General features: G+C 46.1%; 1 protein-coding gene across 3 annotated transcripts in view; it reads left to right on the top strand.

The window, feature by feature from the left end:
• The window catches only part of SEL1L3 (SEL1L family member 3), a 145769-nt gene that overhangs the window by 29950 nt on the left and 99848 nt on the right, over window positions 1-15971 (top strand). For all 3 annotated transcript variants that reach the window (XM_081303559.1, XM_081303558.1, XM_081303560.1), the window contains exons 6-9: window positions 395-453; window positions 7579-7711; window positions 9436-9568; window positions 11016-11156. In XM_081303559.1, coding sequence (XP_081159685.1) covers window positions 395-453; window positions 7579-7711; window positions 9436-9568; window positions 11016-11156 — 466 coding nt within the window. The remainder of the gene's footprint in view (window positions 1-394; window positions 454-7578; window positions 7712-9435; window positions 9569-11015; window positions 11157-15971) is intronic.

The raw sequence follows: 15971 nt of genomic DNA, 5'->3' as shown, positions 1-15971 counted from the left end.
GGCACCCACCTTGCTTTTCCCCTAAGGCTCTCACAGAGTCAAAGTGAAATTCCAAAAACTCCTTCTTTTGCAAACACATTTGTCTTTTTATGCGACAAGCTTGTATATGCAAACACATTAAATGAACCTTTGTCTTGGAGTCTGGAAGCATCTGAATGATCCAGTGGCAGAAACTGCATTGTAGATATATTTAACCACATCAAGTCATTTGGGGAAGCTGAATTTACCAAGTCATAAAACTTGCACAGGACTAGTAAACTGTTTATTTTTGCAGAAATCGATCAGGTCAAAGACTGTCCAGCACATTCTATGAGGAATTTTGCCAGGGAGTGTGTTTGTACTGTGGGGTGTTGAGGCATGACTGACCCTTCTCTCTCTCTCTCTCCCAACATAGATAGTAGTAACCACCAGCATTGGACCAGAGTTGACAGGTTACCATAATCAGACAATTAGGTAAGTGCAATTTTTCCCTTTATTCAAACTCTGGCTGCATGAGGGTTAAGGAATCTTTATACCTCAGGCCTCGACCCTAGTGCTGTTCCCACGTCCCCTCCCCATTCAGCTTTCCAAGCATGGACCCCTCTGCCTTGTAGCTAGCCTTTGTACTTCTTTATTCTTTTCTCAGGCACAAACTCTCCTCATTTTCCTGCAACGTTTTATTTTTTTTCTAAGCAAGAGAAACTAGTCCTTCTTCCAGATCTCATTGTAAATTCTTCCTTTCACGGCACTTCATAATTCATTTTCTTTGAAAATTATCTCCTACGAAGGATTCTGAAAAAAAAATAATAAATCAAAGTATTATTGTTACTTATTGAGCATGGCTGGTGACGTTGGCTTAGTGCAAAACATAAAAGCAGGCAGTCTTTATATTTATGTTCATAATCTAGATTTGAAATGTATGCAACTATTGATATTGGTGTAACTTTTCATCCTTATGTAACCATTCTCTGCAAGAGTTACAGAAACTGAGAGCTCAGTCCTTTGCTTTGTGTTTCGTGATTTTTTAATTTGCCTCTAGATCTGCATATAATAGTAGGTTTTATAGTGTCAGAGCAAGGCGAACCTCAGTAGGAATTTGGGATACCCCATCAAAGCTACAGAATATATGTATAATTCAATGTTTAAGAATAAACGTAAAGATCAGAGATAAAAATTACCAGTTTTGTAATATATAATTTTGAAATATGTGTCAGGACAGCCGGGTACTTGTGGGGTGGGGAAATGCTGTACAGCTGTAGTGCTTGGTTGTCTCTCTGTAGCCTATGGAGGATTCCTCTCCAGACAGGCTCCTGGTCCCCAGCCCCACACAGCCCGAATTCTCTTGGAAACTGATGATTAAAGAAGTGAAAGCAGAGAGAGGTAGAGAGGGTACACTGTTTTTCAAACCATTCCTGTTTAGATTTAAGTCAAACATGGTCCTTTAGACTCTGGGCTCCTGGGACAATTCTTATTTTCATGCTGGATTAAAGGATTAGAGTTTTATACAAAGGCTAAAGGAGAGTTATACCTTTGCCTGCAAACAGAGGGTCTGAGAGGGTTTTGATAGTTGCAGGACAGCGAGGTGAAGAAGGGCGGAAGCCTTAGGCACACCACGGTGGGTTTGTGTCACAGGAGACAGTCCACAGACGGCAGGTTTCTTGTTACTCTAAATGGCGGTGGGGCTTCTATGGTGAGTGTAAGAATAGACAGGACAGGAGGGTTCTCTCTTTGGGAATCTCTCCTAGTGCAATGTTCTGTGAAGAAGATACTAGAAGTTCAGGGGTTCTGTTTCAGGGTGTTAAATCTAAAATACCAGCCTCTTTCCCCCCATCACCCACTCCAGCTGTAGGAAACCGCTTGAATTTCACGGGCTCCTTTTCATTTTCCATGGAAGACCTTCTTTCCTCCCAAATCCCAGAAATGTGGAGGTGGACGTGGGTGAGACATAGACAGATTGAGGTGTGATCTGGGCTGGGCCAGGGTGAGGCCGGTGAGGGATGAGCCTGGAGCGAAGAGTGGTAGGGAGTCCCTAAGTGCTCAGCACCAAGGCCGTCAGAACCAGGTGCCCAGAGGGAGCGGGTTTAACAGCAGAGCTTTGTCTTCTCAGCTGCAGAGGATGGAGGTCCAATCACAGGCGCACCAAGGCCACGTCCCTGCCAAAGGTGCGAGGGAGCAATCTGTTCTAGACCATTCTCCCAGCTTCTGGTAGCTCCTCGGCTTGCAGCAGTGTAACGCCAACCTTCACATGGTGCTCTCCCCATGCGCATGTCTATGTCCAGATGTCCCCCTTCAATAGATACCAGTCACAAGGATCAGGGGCCACCTGCGTCCAGCATGACCTCATTTGAACTAGTTGCATCTGCAATGACCCTATTGCCAAGTAAGGTACAGGACTTCAGACTTTGTGGAGGGTCACAACATAACTCGACACTTATCATGGCAAAACAACCCTTTAATACAATATTTTTAAAAAATCAGAATGAAAGCCAAGAAGCCATAATGAACCAAATATCAAAATTTTAAGTAAAGGGCCAATCTGATCATGAAGGATTTCAGGGATCAGGACTGGTTTTCAGTGCACGACAGGGCAACATCCCAGTTAAAGCATCAAACTAATCCTGATGTCGTAATAATAGCAGTGTCCAGACCTGAGCAGGCTACACCTCTACCTCCTCAGCCCTGATTGTGCCCCCGGGTGTCCAGAGCAGCTGGAGGGGAGCAGGCCCCCAGGACATGCATGTCTCTCCTGGGGTTCCTCTGGTTATACGTTGGGGATCTTGTCCTTGTCGGAAAACCTTTCAGGGTTGGCCAGGGCATGGACAGAAGATGAGATAGCTCAGCTTCCTGCCCACAGGTGTTCTGAGGAAGACCTTTAGCCCCTCCCATTCGTCCTTGTGACGCAAACAATGCTGGCTATCGTCCCATGAAGGTGGTGTAGGAAGACTATGGATGAAGCGCTCAGGAGTACACCGTTGTACACAGATGAGGGCCATCAGTGACACCAGGTGACAGGCAACGGCCTCAGGCCTCTGGAGTGTTTCCTTCATTCAACACAGATTTACTGAGCATATACCATGTGCCAGACACAGTGCTAGATTCTGGAAATGCAACAATAAACAAAAAGAACAGAGTCCCTGCCTTCAGGGGGCTAAAGGAAATGTAGCAGGGGAGAGCGAGATTAAATAAATAAGTTTACAAATTAATTTAAAAGTACAAGTTGTAATGGATGCTAGGAGGGAAACAAATAGGGCTAGCTGAGAGGATAACGAGGGGGTCAGAATTTAGACAGGGTGCTTGGGAAGTGATACTTCAGATGAGAATTACTCTCACGGGTGAGAGGGCAGCTACTTCAATGCTCCAAGTTCCCCTACCCAAGAACCCTCTAACCCATCTCTTTCCTGCCTCTGGGTGAGGCCCATCTAATAACATCAGCAATTCTTTCGGGCCACTGGTCCTCTGCAGTAATAAACCAGGGCACTCAGTGTCCAGATAAGAGTAAAGATAGTTTGCCAGCATGTCTGAGGTTTTCGAAAGAGACTGGTTTGGGCTTTGGAACAGTCTAGCTCAGCTATTATGTCAGTGAAATTGATGACCATCAAACAATGCACAGTACAAGAAATCTCTTGCAATCTTTGTGCAGACACTGAGAATTTCAGAGGAGAAAGATGTGGAAACATCAATATAGGGATGTAGATGGAGACCAAGCCAGACAGATCTCCTGATGGTTGATAATAATGACAATTTAAGAATTACAGTCCAGTGCCACAGTGACCAAGTAATTCTTTATTAGTTGAAAAACTCAGTTAAAGCAAAGATCCATAAAAGGATTGTTACCATAAACATGTTAGTCTGAAAAAAAAATGTGGTAGCCTCCCTTATCCAAGATTTTGCTTTCTATGTTTCATTTACCTATAATCAACTGAAGTCAGTTAAAATATTAAGTGGAAAATGCAGAAATAAACATTTTATAAGTTATAAGTTGCATGCCATTCTGAGTTGCATGATAAATTCCTGCTTTGTCCCTCCTAGGACACAAATTACCCCTTTGTCCATGTTTCCATGTTGTATATGCTACCCACCTGTTAGTCACCTAGTATTTGGTTTTCAGATAAACTGTCAAGGTATTGAAGTGCTTGTGTTCAAGTAACACCTATTTTACTTAATAACGGCCCCAGAGCACAACAGTAGTGATATTCGCAATTCAGAAATGCCAAAGAGAAGGCATAAAGTGCTTCCTTTAAATATCATTTTACATCATCACAAGAAGGGTAGGTACCGTAAATATAGTAGTAAGGTATTTTGAGAGGGAGAGACCACATTCGCATGACTTCTATTACAAAAGTATATGTTGCTGTGCTCATTTTATCATTTATTATTAATCTTTTATAGTGTCTAATTTATAAATGGAACTTCATCCTAGGTATATATGTGCGGGCAATAACACAGTGTCGCAGTCTGGCTGGGCACAAAATCACGAGCCACTCACAGCTTTGTAGATTCAAATAGCAATTCTTTATTCCCGAACTCACACCGGCCCTCTACAAACACGTTCTGGGGAAATCCAAGTTCTGCCACAAAATTCACGTACTCCACCAGGCTTTGAATCCCAAATACTTTCTCAATCCCACAGAACTCAACGGGAACTCAAGGATCAGGCGTGCCTGAGGCAGCAGGATACTCCCTATTCCCGGCAGGATACACCCTAAACCTGGATCCGTCCTAATCCAGTAGGATCCTCCCTAAACCGGATCCACCCTGGTCCTTGAGCAAGGTCACCTTTCTCAAACATACATGCAATGTCACAGCAAATGTCCAAGGCAAGTCCATTTCCACGAGTCCTTCCTCTAAGCAACATGGGGTACGCTGGCAAGGAAATTTCGATGTGTCATTCCTACTTGGCAATGGCTCTCGGCAACACAGCATATATACATTTCAGTACTATCCGAGGTTTCAGTCATTTACTAGGAATCGTTGAATGTGTCCTCCATAGATACCGGGGGGAGTACTGAATAAGTGTGTGTTCTTTTGCTTATTTTTCTAAATAGGGCCTTTCCTTTGACCTGCAAATTGGATGTCTTTTTGGCATAGACAACGCCTAATATCTATTTCTTCCAAATGAAAAGAAAACAAAGATATTTGTGAAATAATGAGACCCAAGCCCCTCTCAATTCTTCTGCTTCTTTCCCCAAAATTTGTGTAACCCCTATCTACAGACTCTACCAAAATATTCAATTTAGTTTTAATAAAAGGAACCACCCTTTCTTCTTTGCTCCTGTTTTATTGGATACCAGATTGAAGTCAATAGTGAATGATTAGGACCATACAGTCACCATTGACTAGCTTGAGAGTCCACATTTCATACTCAGAACGCAGCTCAAAAGGAGCAGAAGTCCAGCAGAGGACAAGGTCAACTGTAATAACTGTAGCTGGTAGTGTGGCGTCTGCTATGTTCACTGTTCTAAATGCTTTGTTCCTGTATTCAAGGTTGAGCAAATTCCTCCTAATCTGAACGTCAGAAACCCAAAATGACCTCAAATCTGAAAATTTTTAAGCATCACACCAGATTTTTGAACATTTTAGATGCTCAAAAAATTTCCTCTGTGAGAACATTTTGGATTTGAGATTTTCAGGTGAAGGGTATTAACTGGTAAAGTCTATTAATTATTCCCAAATCCAAAAAACTCCAAAATCTGAAACATTTTCATTCCCAGGCATTTTGGATAAGGGACATGCAACCTGTAGTTCATTTATCCCTCACAAGAACCACATAGGTAGGTATTACTACTGTTCCCATTTTTAAAACCTGAAGGCTCCAGAGAATGGCGTCTAGTAAGGGAGCATCCAGCCTGTCGTGGGCATTAGTTGGTAAGTTTGACAGGAGTGGGGACCTCAGGTAGGCTTGTGAGTTGGTGAAGTAGAGGTCACTTAGAAAACTTCAAGAAACATTGCTTCCAGCTGTCGAGTGCCGGGTTTAGTCTCATGGGAACTGTTGAAATATTCAAGTCTTACCAAGGTCTTGGAAAACAGGGTCAATTCCCAGTCTCAGAGTTGATAACTTCGTGTTCTCTCCTGAAAAGGGGGGAAGAGACCTTCATCTCCTCACAGTCCTTCAAGGCCAAGATTCCAAAAGGACAAATACCGGGAGATAAAGCCCTTCTTTCCCATTTGGGTTGTGTTTGCATAGAGCTAATTAATTTCCGAGAGCTCGCTCCTGCTGTTGTCGGTGGATGTCTGGGGAGCTCGCCGGTTGCTTCACCCCAACCTGCTTCCTCTCCAGCCAGATGCACCTGCTAAAAAAAAAAATAAAAAATAAAAAAAAAAGTTGCTTCTTTGCTGAGAGGCAGGCAGTCCATCTCCTGTCCTGGAATGACCCTGGGTGGCCGGCTTCTTGATCCCTCTGTGGGTAGCTGGTGCTGTGGCCCAGTCCTCTGCTCCCTGGCTCCTGGCAGTCTGCCTGGCATTCTGCTGTCTCCCTGGTGCCCCCACCTGCCCTCTGTGCTCCTTGGCCCTGTCCTCTCTTGACGCTCACCCCACCCCCACGGTTCACATATGCTCCGGTCACACCTCAGCCTATCATTCCTGCTTTAATTTTCAAATAGGTAATAAATGCACATGGTTAAGGACATTAAAACAAACAAACAAAAAAACCCCTAACATTTATATGAAAATACGGTTAAATGTCTTGCTCCCATACACCCCACCCCCTCTCCTCATAGACTTTTAATGGTTTCTTGTCTACAAGTACATATTTCATGCAAATAAAAAAAAAAATCTACTCTCTTTTGTAGGTACATACCATACAGTGTTCTGCACTTTTTTCCCCCCCTCAATGTATTTTGGCGATCTCTCGGGTCCTTTCGTACCTTTTGTAAGCTGCATTGTAAATGTTGGATGGGCCAGTGATGGACACCCGGGGTTTCCCAGTATGAGCAATATAAGCAATACTGCGAGGAATTCGTCACACTTTATACAGGCCACCCATGTCTTCCTTCATTGTGTCTCTGATGCTTCAGACCTTTCAGGGCAAGGTGGACCTGTGACACATCACCTGGGCTGAATTCTTGTCCTTGGCCAAGCCTTTGACCTTGCCGTAGCCTCCTCCTCCTCACCCAATTTTGCTTCTATGCTCATCAATGTCTGCACTTTACCTTTCCCACACAACCAGCTTCTATTTATTCCACAAGTTCCCCCCTCCTTGCAGAGCAAAATATTTCCAATTAAGAGCAACAATTTCAAATAATTCCATCGATTGCAAACCGTATCGCCAATACCAACAGTCATGTACTGTACTGCAGGTGGGGCAACTCTGGTAGACACTTGACATCTTTACCTAATCTGACAATCCAATAGATCAGGCACTATCATTTTATAAAAGAAAACAGTCTTAGAGAGGTTAGGTGACTGGACCAGTCACATACCTGGTAAGTAGCAGAATTGGGATGTAGCCCAAGCCTTCCAGACCCCAGGTGGTCTTGTCTGCTGAAACCCGAAGTGACAGGCTTGTGGCAATTTGGGTTAAGTTAAGGAGGGTCAAGAAAGTCTCTTTAAATAACCTGGTTCCTGTCCAGGGCTCTCTCAGTCCTTTCTGTTCTTCTCCAGCTTCCGAGAGGATTTCCATTACAATGACACAGCTGGGTACTTCATTATTGGAGGGAGCAGGTACCTGGCTGGCATGGAAGGATTCTTTGGACCCCTGAAGTACTATCGCCTCCACAGTCTGCAGCCAGCACAGGTGAGCTCCGCACCTAGATTATTGCAGTGGGCTTGGGTAGTAGGTGTGCCTTCAGGAACACAGGACCCAGTGTAAACAAAAGATTTACCCCAGCTGGACATCAAGCATAATTAATATCAGGTCCCCCCCCCCAGCCAATACGATAATAGATTTCTGTTAATGTTTGGTTCATTTAGCACTCATAAAATGGAAACCATTTACTTCCTCTGTTTTAATAACTACTAGCTTAATTATAGAGTAGATTTTTATCAGGCTGTTGCCTATCCAGTGATTAAGCTAATGAAAGGAGAGATTCTTAGTTATTTGGTAAAGCTTCTCTTACACGCTATTATTTAAAGTATCAGAACACGAGAGGCTCCAGCAAATTAAAATCCTGGTACCACGAGTTGCTCTCTGCAGAAGCACAGGCGTGGGCTTGCGGGGGGTCCAGGGGCTGTTGGCTCTGTTGTACAGAGGGAAGAGGGCTTTGCGTTCCCAGTGAAGTCTCCTGCACCAGGCTCTCACATCCAAACCCACCACAAAGGAGACCCCCAGCTGGGCTGAGGGTCAAGGGCTTCCTATGCAGAGCCCTCATAACAGCTTCTTGGGAGTGTGGAAGAGATCAGGAGCCCCATGTGATACCTGAAAGAGGAACATTCTCTCTGTCCCTTGCCTGCAGAGAGTTTGTTCTGGAGAAAGCAGGACTCACTAGACAAAATCCTAATTAGGAAAATGGAAAGCCGTACCGCCCATGGGTATATCACAGAGCTGTTATTGAAAGATCTCTATGAAAATGAAGAAGGGAAATTTGTTTATTCACTGTACAATAAATACTGCCTACCTGTGATGTAACAGGCTCTGGGCTGAGTACTACGGCAAGCAAGGTGGATTCAGAGAGCAGCTTTCAATTGTTTTTGAAGGTAGTTGATTTAGTATCATTAATACTACATACATAAGAGCGTATATATATTCACACACAAAACTGAGACAAAAATTTTACTAAGGGTTCTTACCCTTGCTCTGTTCAATGTACTCTGATATTTTGTATTTTACTTTATAAAAACAAAACACTATCCAACGACTGGTTACAAAGCACTAACATCGATTTATGACCCTCGACTGGGTCCAAAACTACGTTTTGAAACACACTGAGTTCAGATAAGTCGCCCGATCCTGACAAGCTCCCTTTCTGGAGCTTCGATTGGTAAGTCCTAAAAGAATTCAAGACTGGTTTCATTCATTGTGAGCACAGCTCTGGGCGCCCTGAGGCAGGGGCTGTGCCTCTGCCCACCAGTGACCGTGGTGGGGAGGGCTGCCAGGGAAGCCTGTCCCCATGACACAGACTTGCATCCAGCTCTTGGATCCATGCAGGAGATGAGAGAGGGGGTCCCAGGCAGCTGGCACGGCATGGGTAGAACCCGCAGCCCTTGGTGAGAATTGCAGGTGGGGAGAAATGGGATGTTCTAGGGGTTGGGGGAAGGGGGCGGAGCCTGGTCTCTAGGAAACCCTACATTTAAAAAGCTCTGCAGAGGGAAACATGAGTCCCAAAGAAGCCAGAACTGGCATGGCCTTGAACTAATACTAAGAACCTTGGTTTACAAATCCAGAGTGGAGGATACTGCACAAGCAAGCCGGCTGGGGGTGTCAATGGGAGATGAAGTGAGCCTGAACACACCCTCGAGGACCTCGGTCAATGAGTATTTGACGACAATGGCTGTTCATTTGGTTTTCTTGCCTTCTCATAGATCTTTAATCCCCTCCTTGAGAAGCAACTTGCTGAACAAATCAAGTTATATTATGAACGGTGTGCCGAGGTTCAAGAAATCGTATCTGTGTATACATCTGCCGCACAGTCCGGGGGTGACAGAGAAGAGGCATGTGAGTACTGAGGATCAGGAGGGCTGCCTGAAGCTTTGTGCATTTGAATTAACACAGGGAGCTTCTCCCGGACGGGGCTAAAATACAGCACACATGACTTGGCTCCAATACCAGTGGGGACAAGTGCACATTTGAGCCTCCATATAGGGAGGAGAGTGAGAGTCTGTATTCGACCCGGATTCCAGAAAGACCAAAACATGGCTCACAGCTGCCTCCACACCTCATCTTATTTAAGAATACAAATGAGAGTGTTTTGAGCCTTGTGTGGCATTATCCCTATCCATGATGCCAGGCTGTAAAAAATAAGAACGAATTGGAAAATAAATTAACCATTAGAAATGTTTTCTCATCAGTGCACTTTTGTCTTAGGCTATTAATATCTGAATAATAGCTTTCATATGTTTGAACATTGACTTTGTTGTTTGGGGCTCTGTTTTATTATTGTTTTTTTTTTTTTTTAAATCCTTACAACTAATTCCGGGTAATATGGGAAATTTTCGACAGAAGGAATGAAGTTGAAATAGACAGCTTTCGTGCGTGGTCATATGTGCCCAGACCCCCTCCACTCATCCGGGATGCTGATCAAACGTGGTCCAGTCCTGTCTCTAGTGTTCCAGCTTGGATTGGCACTGACACGTTTCTCTGGGCTGTAGATCTTCCTGTTCGATAGGGTGGCACTAGAGTTAGTCACATATGTTCCTTCTGGAAGAGAAATTCCTGTGGGTCTCTGCCATCAGCAAACAGGAATTGAGTATTTCAGTCCTGCCTACGTGTCTCACCATCCCTAGAGCAGAATATCCCATTCCAGGCCCTGGGGGTGGAGGGTCACATGTGTCCATCACAGCCCAGTCCCCTAGTCCCCTTGAGTTTACACAGGCTTAGGGACACCCACAGGTAAGTGTGCAAGGGTAGAACTGCAGCTCCGTTCAGGAAGAGGCTCTTCTGGGCCCACAGCTGGGCTCACCGCTCAGCTGTCTAGAAAATGTGACGGGGTCAGCAGAGAGGCGAGATCCAGGGGCACGGTAATGTGGCAAACAGGAGAGAAACTGATCTGGGCAACTTCCGTGATATCAGGAGAGATACTGTGAGTCGGAGAGCCAGACTGTCGTGCCTTGGGGCGGGGGGGGGGGGGGTCCTTGGGCTTTGCTCTCCAACTCATACGCCAACAAAAATGGCCTAGATATTGGCCTCCGGAGGCAAAGCCAGAGGCCAGCTGCTCATTCCGTAGAATTATTCAACAGCCATCAGCGGCTCTGGCACGTTTCCCTTGGACTCAGCTCTGAATATTGACCCTAAGCAAAGGAAGCCTGTCCAATTTCAAATCCCTAAAGGACCCAGCCAACATCCGGGAATGTTAGGTCTGACCTCTTATTCCTGGCTCCCGGGTCTTAGAGGGGCGAAGGCTTGGCCTCTCTGAGGGGTGTGGTCTCTTGTGCTTCTGTTGCAGGTGACCTCCGCAACTCCTACCTGGACCTCAGGCGCAGGTACGGGAGGCCCTCGACGTGCAGAGCCTTCCCCTGGGAGAAGGAGCTGAAAGACAAGCACCCCAGCTTGTTCCAGGCCTTGCTGGAGATGAATTTGTTGGCCGGTAATGGAGCTTTTGCCTGAGCTTGGGCTGCTGGCTAGAGAGGCTCCCTGTTTTTCTGTTTCTCTCAACCTCTTTGGTGATTTATGCCTCAATGTTATTTTTAACCCTAGTGTTCTAGTTTAATTTCAAATTTAAATTCTGCCCTTGTATGTCCACCACTCTCAATATATCTGTGCATATTTCCAACTCCACACACAAAAACTTAAATTTAGGAATTGCCTGAGCAATTCTTTAAAGCCAAGGCCACAAATGCACAGCCTGCGTGGCTGGAGCCGGCTCCCACATGGAGTTGGTTTGCAAAGTACCTTTTTGAGGATTAAAAAAATTTTTTTTTGATTATCAGTATCTAAAAACTTGTAGGAAAAAAATGCACATTTCTAGCTTTTTATGGAAACATTCAAAGATCTGGTAATCCTCACCCTTCACTCCTATAGGCCATGATCCTGGAGGTGGGGCATGGCCAGGGCCTGGTCTGACCATCCTGGGCCCCTTTTCTCTATTTCTCCCCTCGTGCCTCCTACACGCAGGGGTCTGACCTGCCTGGGCCCTTAGGCATTTAGATTTGGGACTCCTGATTTGAACTCCACTTTAAACATCATCTCAGGAATTTGCAGATCCTTTCTAAATGCTGCAAAGGTTCTCTTTAGGCCCATAGCTATTTTGATTTGCTCAGTTAATTAAACACACACTGTAGAGTCACAAGGGAACTTAAAATTGTGGCTGTTAAGAAGAGGAGATGAAGCTTGAGAGGCTCAGCCAGGGGAAGGGGAGACCAAGGGTGAAGGGTAACTGTCCTGGTGATAAGGGGTCACCAAGGTGAAGTTCCTGCATGAAGGTGATCTAGAAACCAGCCTCCTAAGAATGACCGTGTCCAGTGGCATAGTTTTTCTTTGCAGATAGTGACTTTTATCTTTCATTCTTTCAAGACTTACTGAGCGACTCCCTGGTTACTTGGCCACCTTCAGAGATAAGTGAAATGACACAAGGTCCCCGCCCTCCAGGGACAGACTTGAAAGCAAAGGGAAAATGTAACACATGTTAATAAAGGCACAAAGAAGGGAGTGGTCATTTCTACCCAGGAGGGCCCAGGTATGCCAGGAAGGCTTCCTAGAGAAGGCGACCTTGGGACTGATTCTTGAAAGGTCATAGGTGTCTTCCGGAGTGGGTGTTGGAGACCAAAGACAGCAGAGAGGGGAGGGCAGCACAGCAAGTTAAATGCAGCAGGAAGGGCTGGGGAGGCCCAAGGAGCCCTGGAGAGGGACACCAGCCTGAAGGGTTTTGGCTCTTCCTTGTAGGTGACCAGAGGCGTTCAAGCAGTGGGCAGATGTATCAGATGGGGCTTTTTGAGGTCACTCTGGTGGCAGTGGGGGAGAGAGAGGTGAGCTAGAGGAGTGTGGGCCAGAAGTGGGGAGAGGATGGCCGTGGTCCAGGAAGAGAGGACGCAGGCTTGGGTGGGACAGAGTGACAGAGACAGAGCTAAAGGACCTGAAGAGAGTGGCCCCGAAGGATCTGTGGCTGCAGGGATGTGGGCAGGGAGGACAAGGAACTGAGAGACTGTGTTACATCCTGTGACAGCGTGGCCTCCAGCCATGGTTCCAATACTCACTAATCATGTGCTCTTGGCAAGGGACTTAATTTCTTAATTTGCAGTGTCATCATCTGCAAAATGGGTGGTAGTAGCCTTTGTCTCCTGATGTTGGGTTCAGTGAGTTGATATCTGAATAAAATGCTGGGGACAGTCCCAGCACACTGGAGGCCCCTCAGAAGTGGCGCTTCTCAAACTCAGTGCTACCGACTAGACATTTTGCACCAGAGGATTCTTTGTTTGGGGGCCTCTCGTGTGCATTGTAGGACATGCAGCTGTGTTTCTGGTTTCCACAGGGTTTCCCCCATCATCCTCTCATCTCCAAAAGTGTCTCCAGACATTGCCAAATCCAGATGCCCCCAAGGAGGCCAAAGCACCTCTGGCTGAGAGCCGCAGTGTCAGTGTTGTTGCTGTGGTTGCTGGGCAGAGGTGATTCCAGGTTTTCCTGGTGGCCTGGACTGTGGTAGGGCTGCCCCTGCTCTTTCCTCAAGACAGACCCGCGGGAGTCGAGGTGCTTGTTGACCGTTGACTAATTGAAGCTAAATGAGCTATGACCACATCCACCTCCAAATTGTTTTTATGAGATTTCCGATCATTTTTAAATATAGTGTTGCTTGTTGGGAATGGGAGTGAATCATTTTCACAATACATTCTTTTTTAAGAAAATACTCTTGATAAAAATGTTTTCACATTATTTTTTTTTTACAGCTCAAAGTTTTGTTTATGAGGGGTTAGGGCTATTTTATTCTCCATGGAGGCCTGGATATGGAATCTGGGTAAAAACTCAAATCTGGAGCTCTCTAGCCACTAGACTTCCTGATGTAGGTGCTGCATCCAGTCAGGCTGGGTTTGGCTTTGGAGCCCCAATGCTGGGTGGCCACCGTAGGATCCACCGTGTGTGCCAAACCCGTCAGTCAGGTGCTTCTGGGGCCAAATTAGAACAGCATCAAGGAGTGTACATACCCCCTGGCCCTGCTGTGTCTCCCTCCCCTGCCAAGGCCTCCGCCTCCCTGGGCCGTGCAGCCACCGGCTTGTCTCAGCCTTGCCCTGGTGGCCTGGGAGCAGGGGACAGGGGAGTGGAGGAGGCCCCATTCTTCCCTCAGTGCCTGCCTTTCTGGGTCTCGTTGGAAGGACTGGGGTGCCTCCTGCAGAGGCCAGGCCCACGCTCCTTCCCATTCATCTCTCTCACTAGCACAGTGACACTGCTTGGGGCTATAAGAGCATCTTCCAGCTCACCCAGGAGAGATTGGTGTCATACATTGTACCCAGCTTCCTAACAAGACTGAAAAATAGGTAGAAAATTTGATTTTTCAAGTTGAGGGTAAAAATGGGTTTACATTTTTAACATACATTTTATAAAAGAATAATAGTAAGATAGGCGTGACCGTCTGCTCCTGGTCTCTCAAAGACCCTTCCTTCCAAGGGCATAGTGTCGGGCTGGCCCTGGCCTGCCTCAGACCACTCTAGTTTAGGTCCTGTTCTCTACTGCTGTCCTGACCTGTCCTGTCCTGCTGATTAACAGACTTTATTAGAACATCCTTTTGCCATAGTTGGAATGTGGTTTGTCCTCTAAGGTGCATGTGTCAGAAGCCTGGTTTCTAGCATGGCCATGTGGGAGGTGAGGAAAGCTTTAAGAGGTGGGGCCCAGTCGGAGGTCCTCAGGTCATTGCAGGGACTGACCTTGGAAGGTATTAAGGTCATTGCCATGGGACCCCTGAGCTCTTGAGAAAGTAAGTTACGAGTAAGTCTAACTCCTGACCCATTCTCTGGTTTCCTGTTGGTGATGTGCTATCCCTCTCTCTCATATTCCAACCCATCTGATGCCAGTACCATGCCTTGAACCACTAGAACTCTGAACTAAACCAAACCTCTTTCCTTATGAAGTTAGCCTTCCTTAGGTATTTGGTTATAGTAACACCAAACAGACTAATGCATTCACGTTGCATTTTCATACCTGAGACAAGTTCTGAGAACAGACAGGAGCATCGGTGTGCAGTGCCTGGAATTTTTGCCGTAGGAGCTGAATAGAAAGATGAACATCTAAGTGGGCTCTTAAGTCACTCCCAATATTTCATTCATTCATTCACTAAAGAAATATTGACTGAGTGCCCCCTGTGAGCCAAGACGCAACAAAATCCATGCTTTGAGCTAGAGTGAGTTAGGCCAAATATAAAGAAAACATCAGCTCCCTTGATTCCCCCAGGGGAATTAATTTGTGAAATTATTTTTCCCGGATTTTTTAATAGATAGGATGGTAGGAGATGATGATGGTCTGTTATTTCTGATTCCTTAGGAGGGAATCATCTCTTTCTTGGCAGCATCTCCCCGTATACATGGCCGACACTCCAGTTCCAGGCTGCTACACACACGCACGTGGCAGACTTGAAAGCGATTTCCCCCCACACTGTGTGATTTTAGTTGGATCATCTGCTCTCTGTCTAAGCCAACAGCATACTTCAAAGGACCGCAGGGGTGGAGTGGCCCGGCTTCAGCTTCATTAACAAGCATGGAGAATGGCCTCCACCCCCAAGCCAGCGAGAGCAGCAGGGACAGCGCCTCCCAGGTGCCCCCAGAATACCTGGATCCCCCCAAACTGGGAGAATCGCCAGGTATTTACACCTCTGCTCCTGAGAGCGGTAGTTGCATGTTGAAGTTTTAATGGTGGTAAATACACTTAAGTTACCTTTTTAAATCCAGTGCAGTAGCATTAAGTGTGTCCACACTGCCTTGCCATGCGTCTCTAATTCTTTGATTCTTTGAAAACTGGAATTCTATCCATGCCCTGAAAACCACCATCCCGCTCTCTGTTCCCAAAAGTCCAACAACGTTCCGTAGCTCCCGTAAGTGGCACCGTTTTTATGTTTCAGTGGCTGGCTTGTTTCACTTAGCACAACGTCCTCGCCCATGGTAGCGCATATCAGAATTCCCTTCCCTTTCACACCCTGCGATGTTCCATTCTGGGCATGCGGCACGTTTCGTTCACTTATTCTTCTAGGATGGACCCTTGGGTTTTATCTACCTCTTGGCTATCGGGACTAATGCTGCCCTGAACAGGGGAGTACAAATGTCTCTCTTCAGAGACGTTTTGCTCTCAGTTTTTGGGGGGATGCATCTAGAAGCAGAGGGGCTGCATCGTGTGGCAATTCTGTTGAGAAACCTCCGGACTGTTCTGCAGCCATTCCAGCATTTTCTGTTCCCACCAGCAGTTCTCCAGGCTTCCAGTTTCTCCA

The sequence above is a fragment of the Spermophilus citellus genome (assembly GCF_964194105.1).
Source record: "Spermophilus citellus genome assembly, chromosome: 8".
NCBI lineage: Eukaryota > Metazoa > Chordata > Mammalia > Rodentia > Sciuridae > Spermophilus > Spermophilus citellus.
This window is presented reverse-complemented; position numbering and strand designations above follow the sequence as displayed.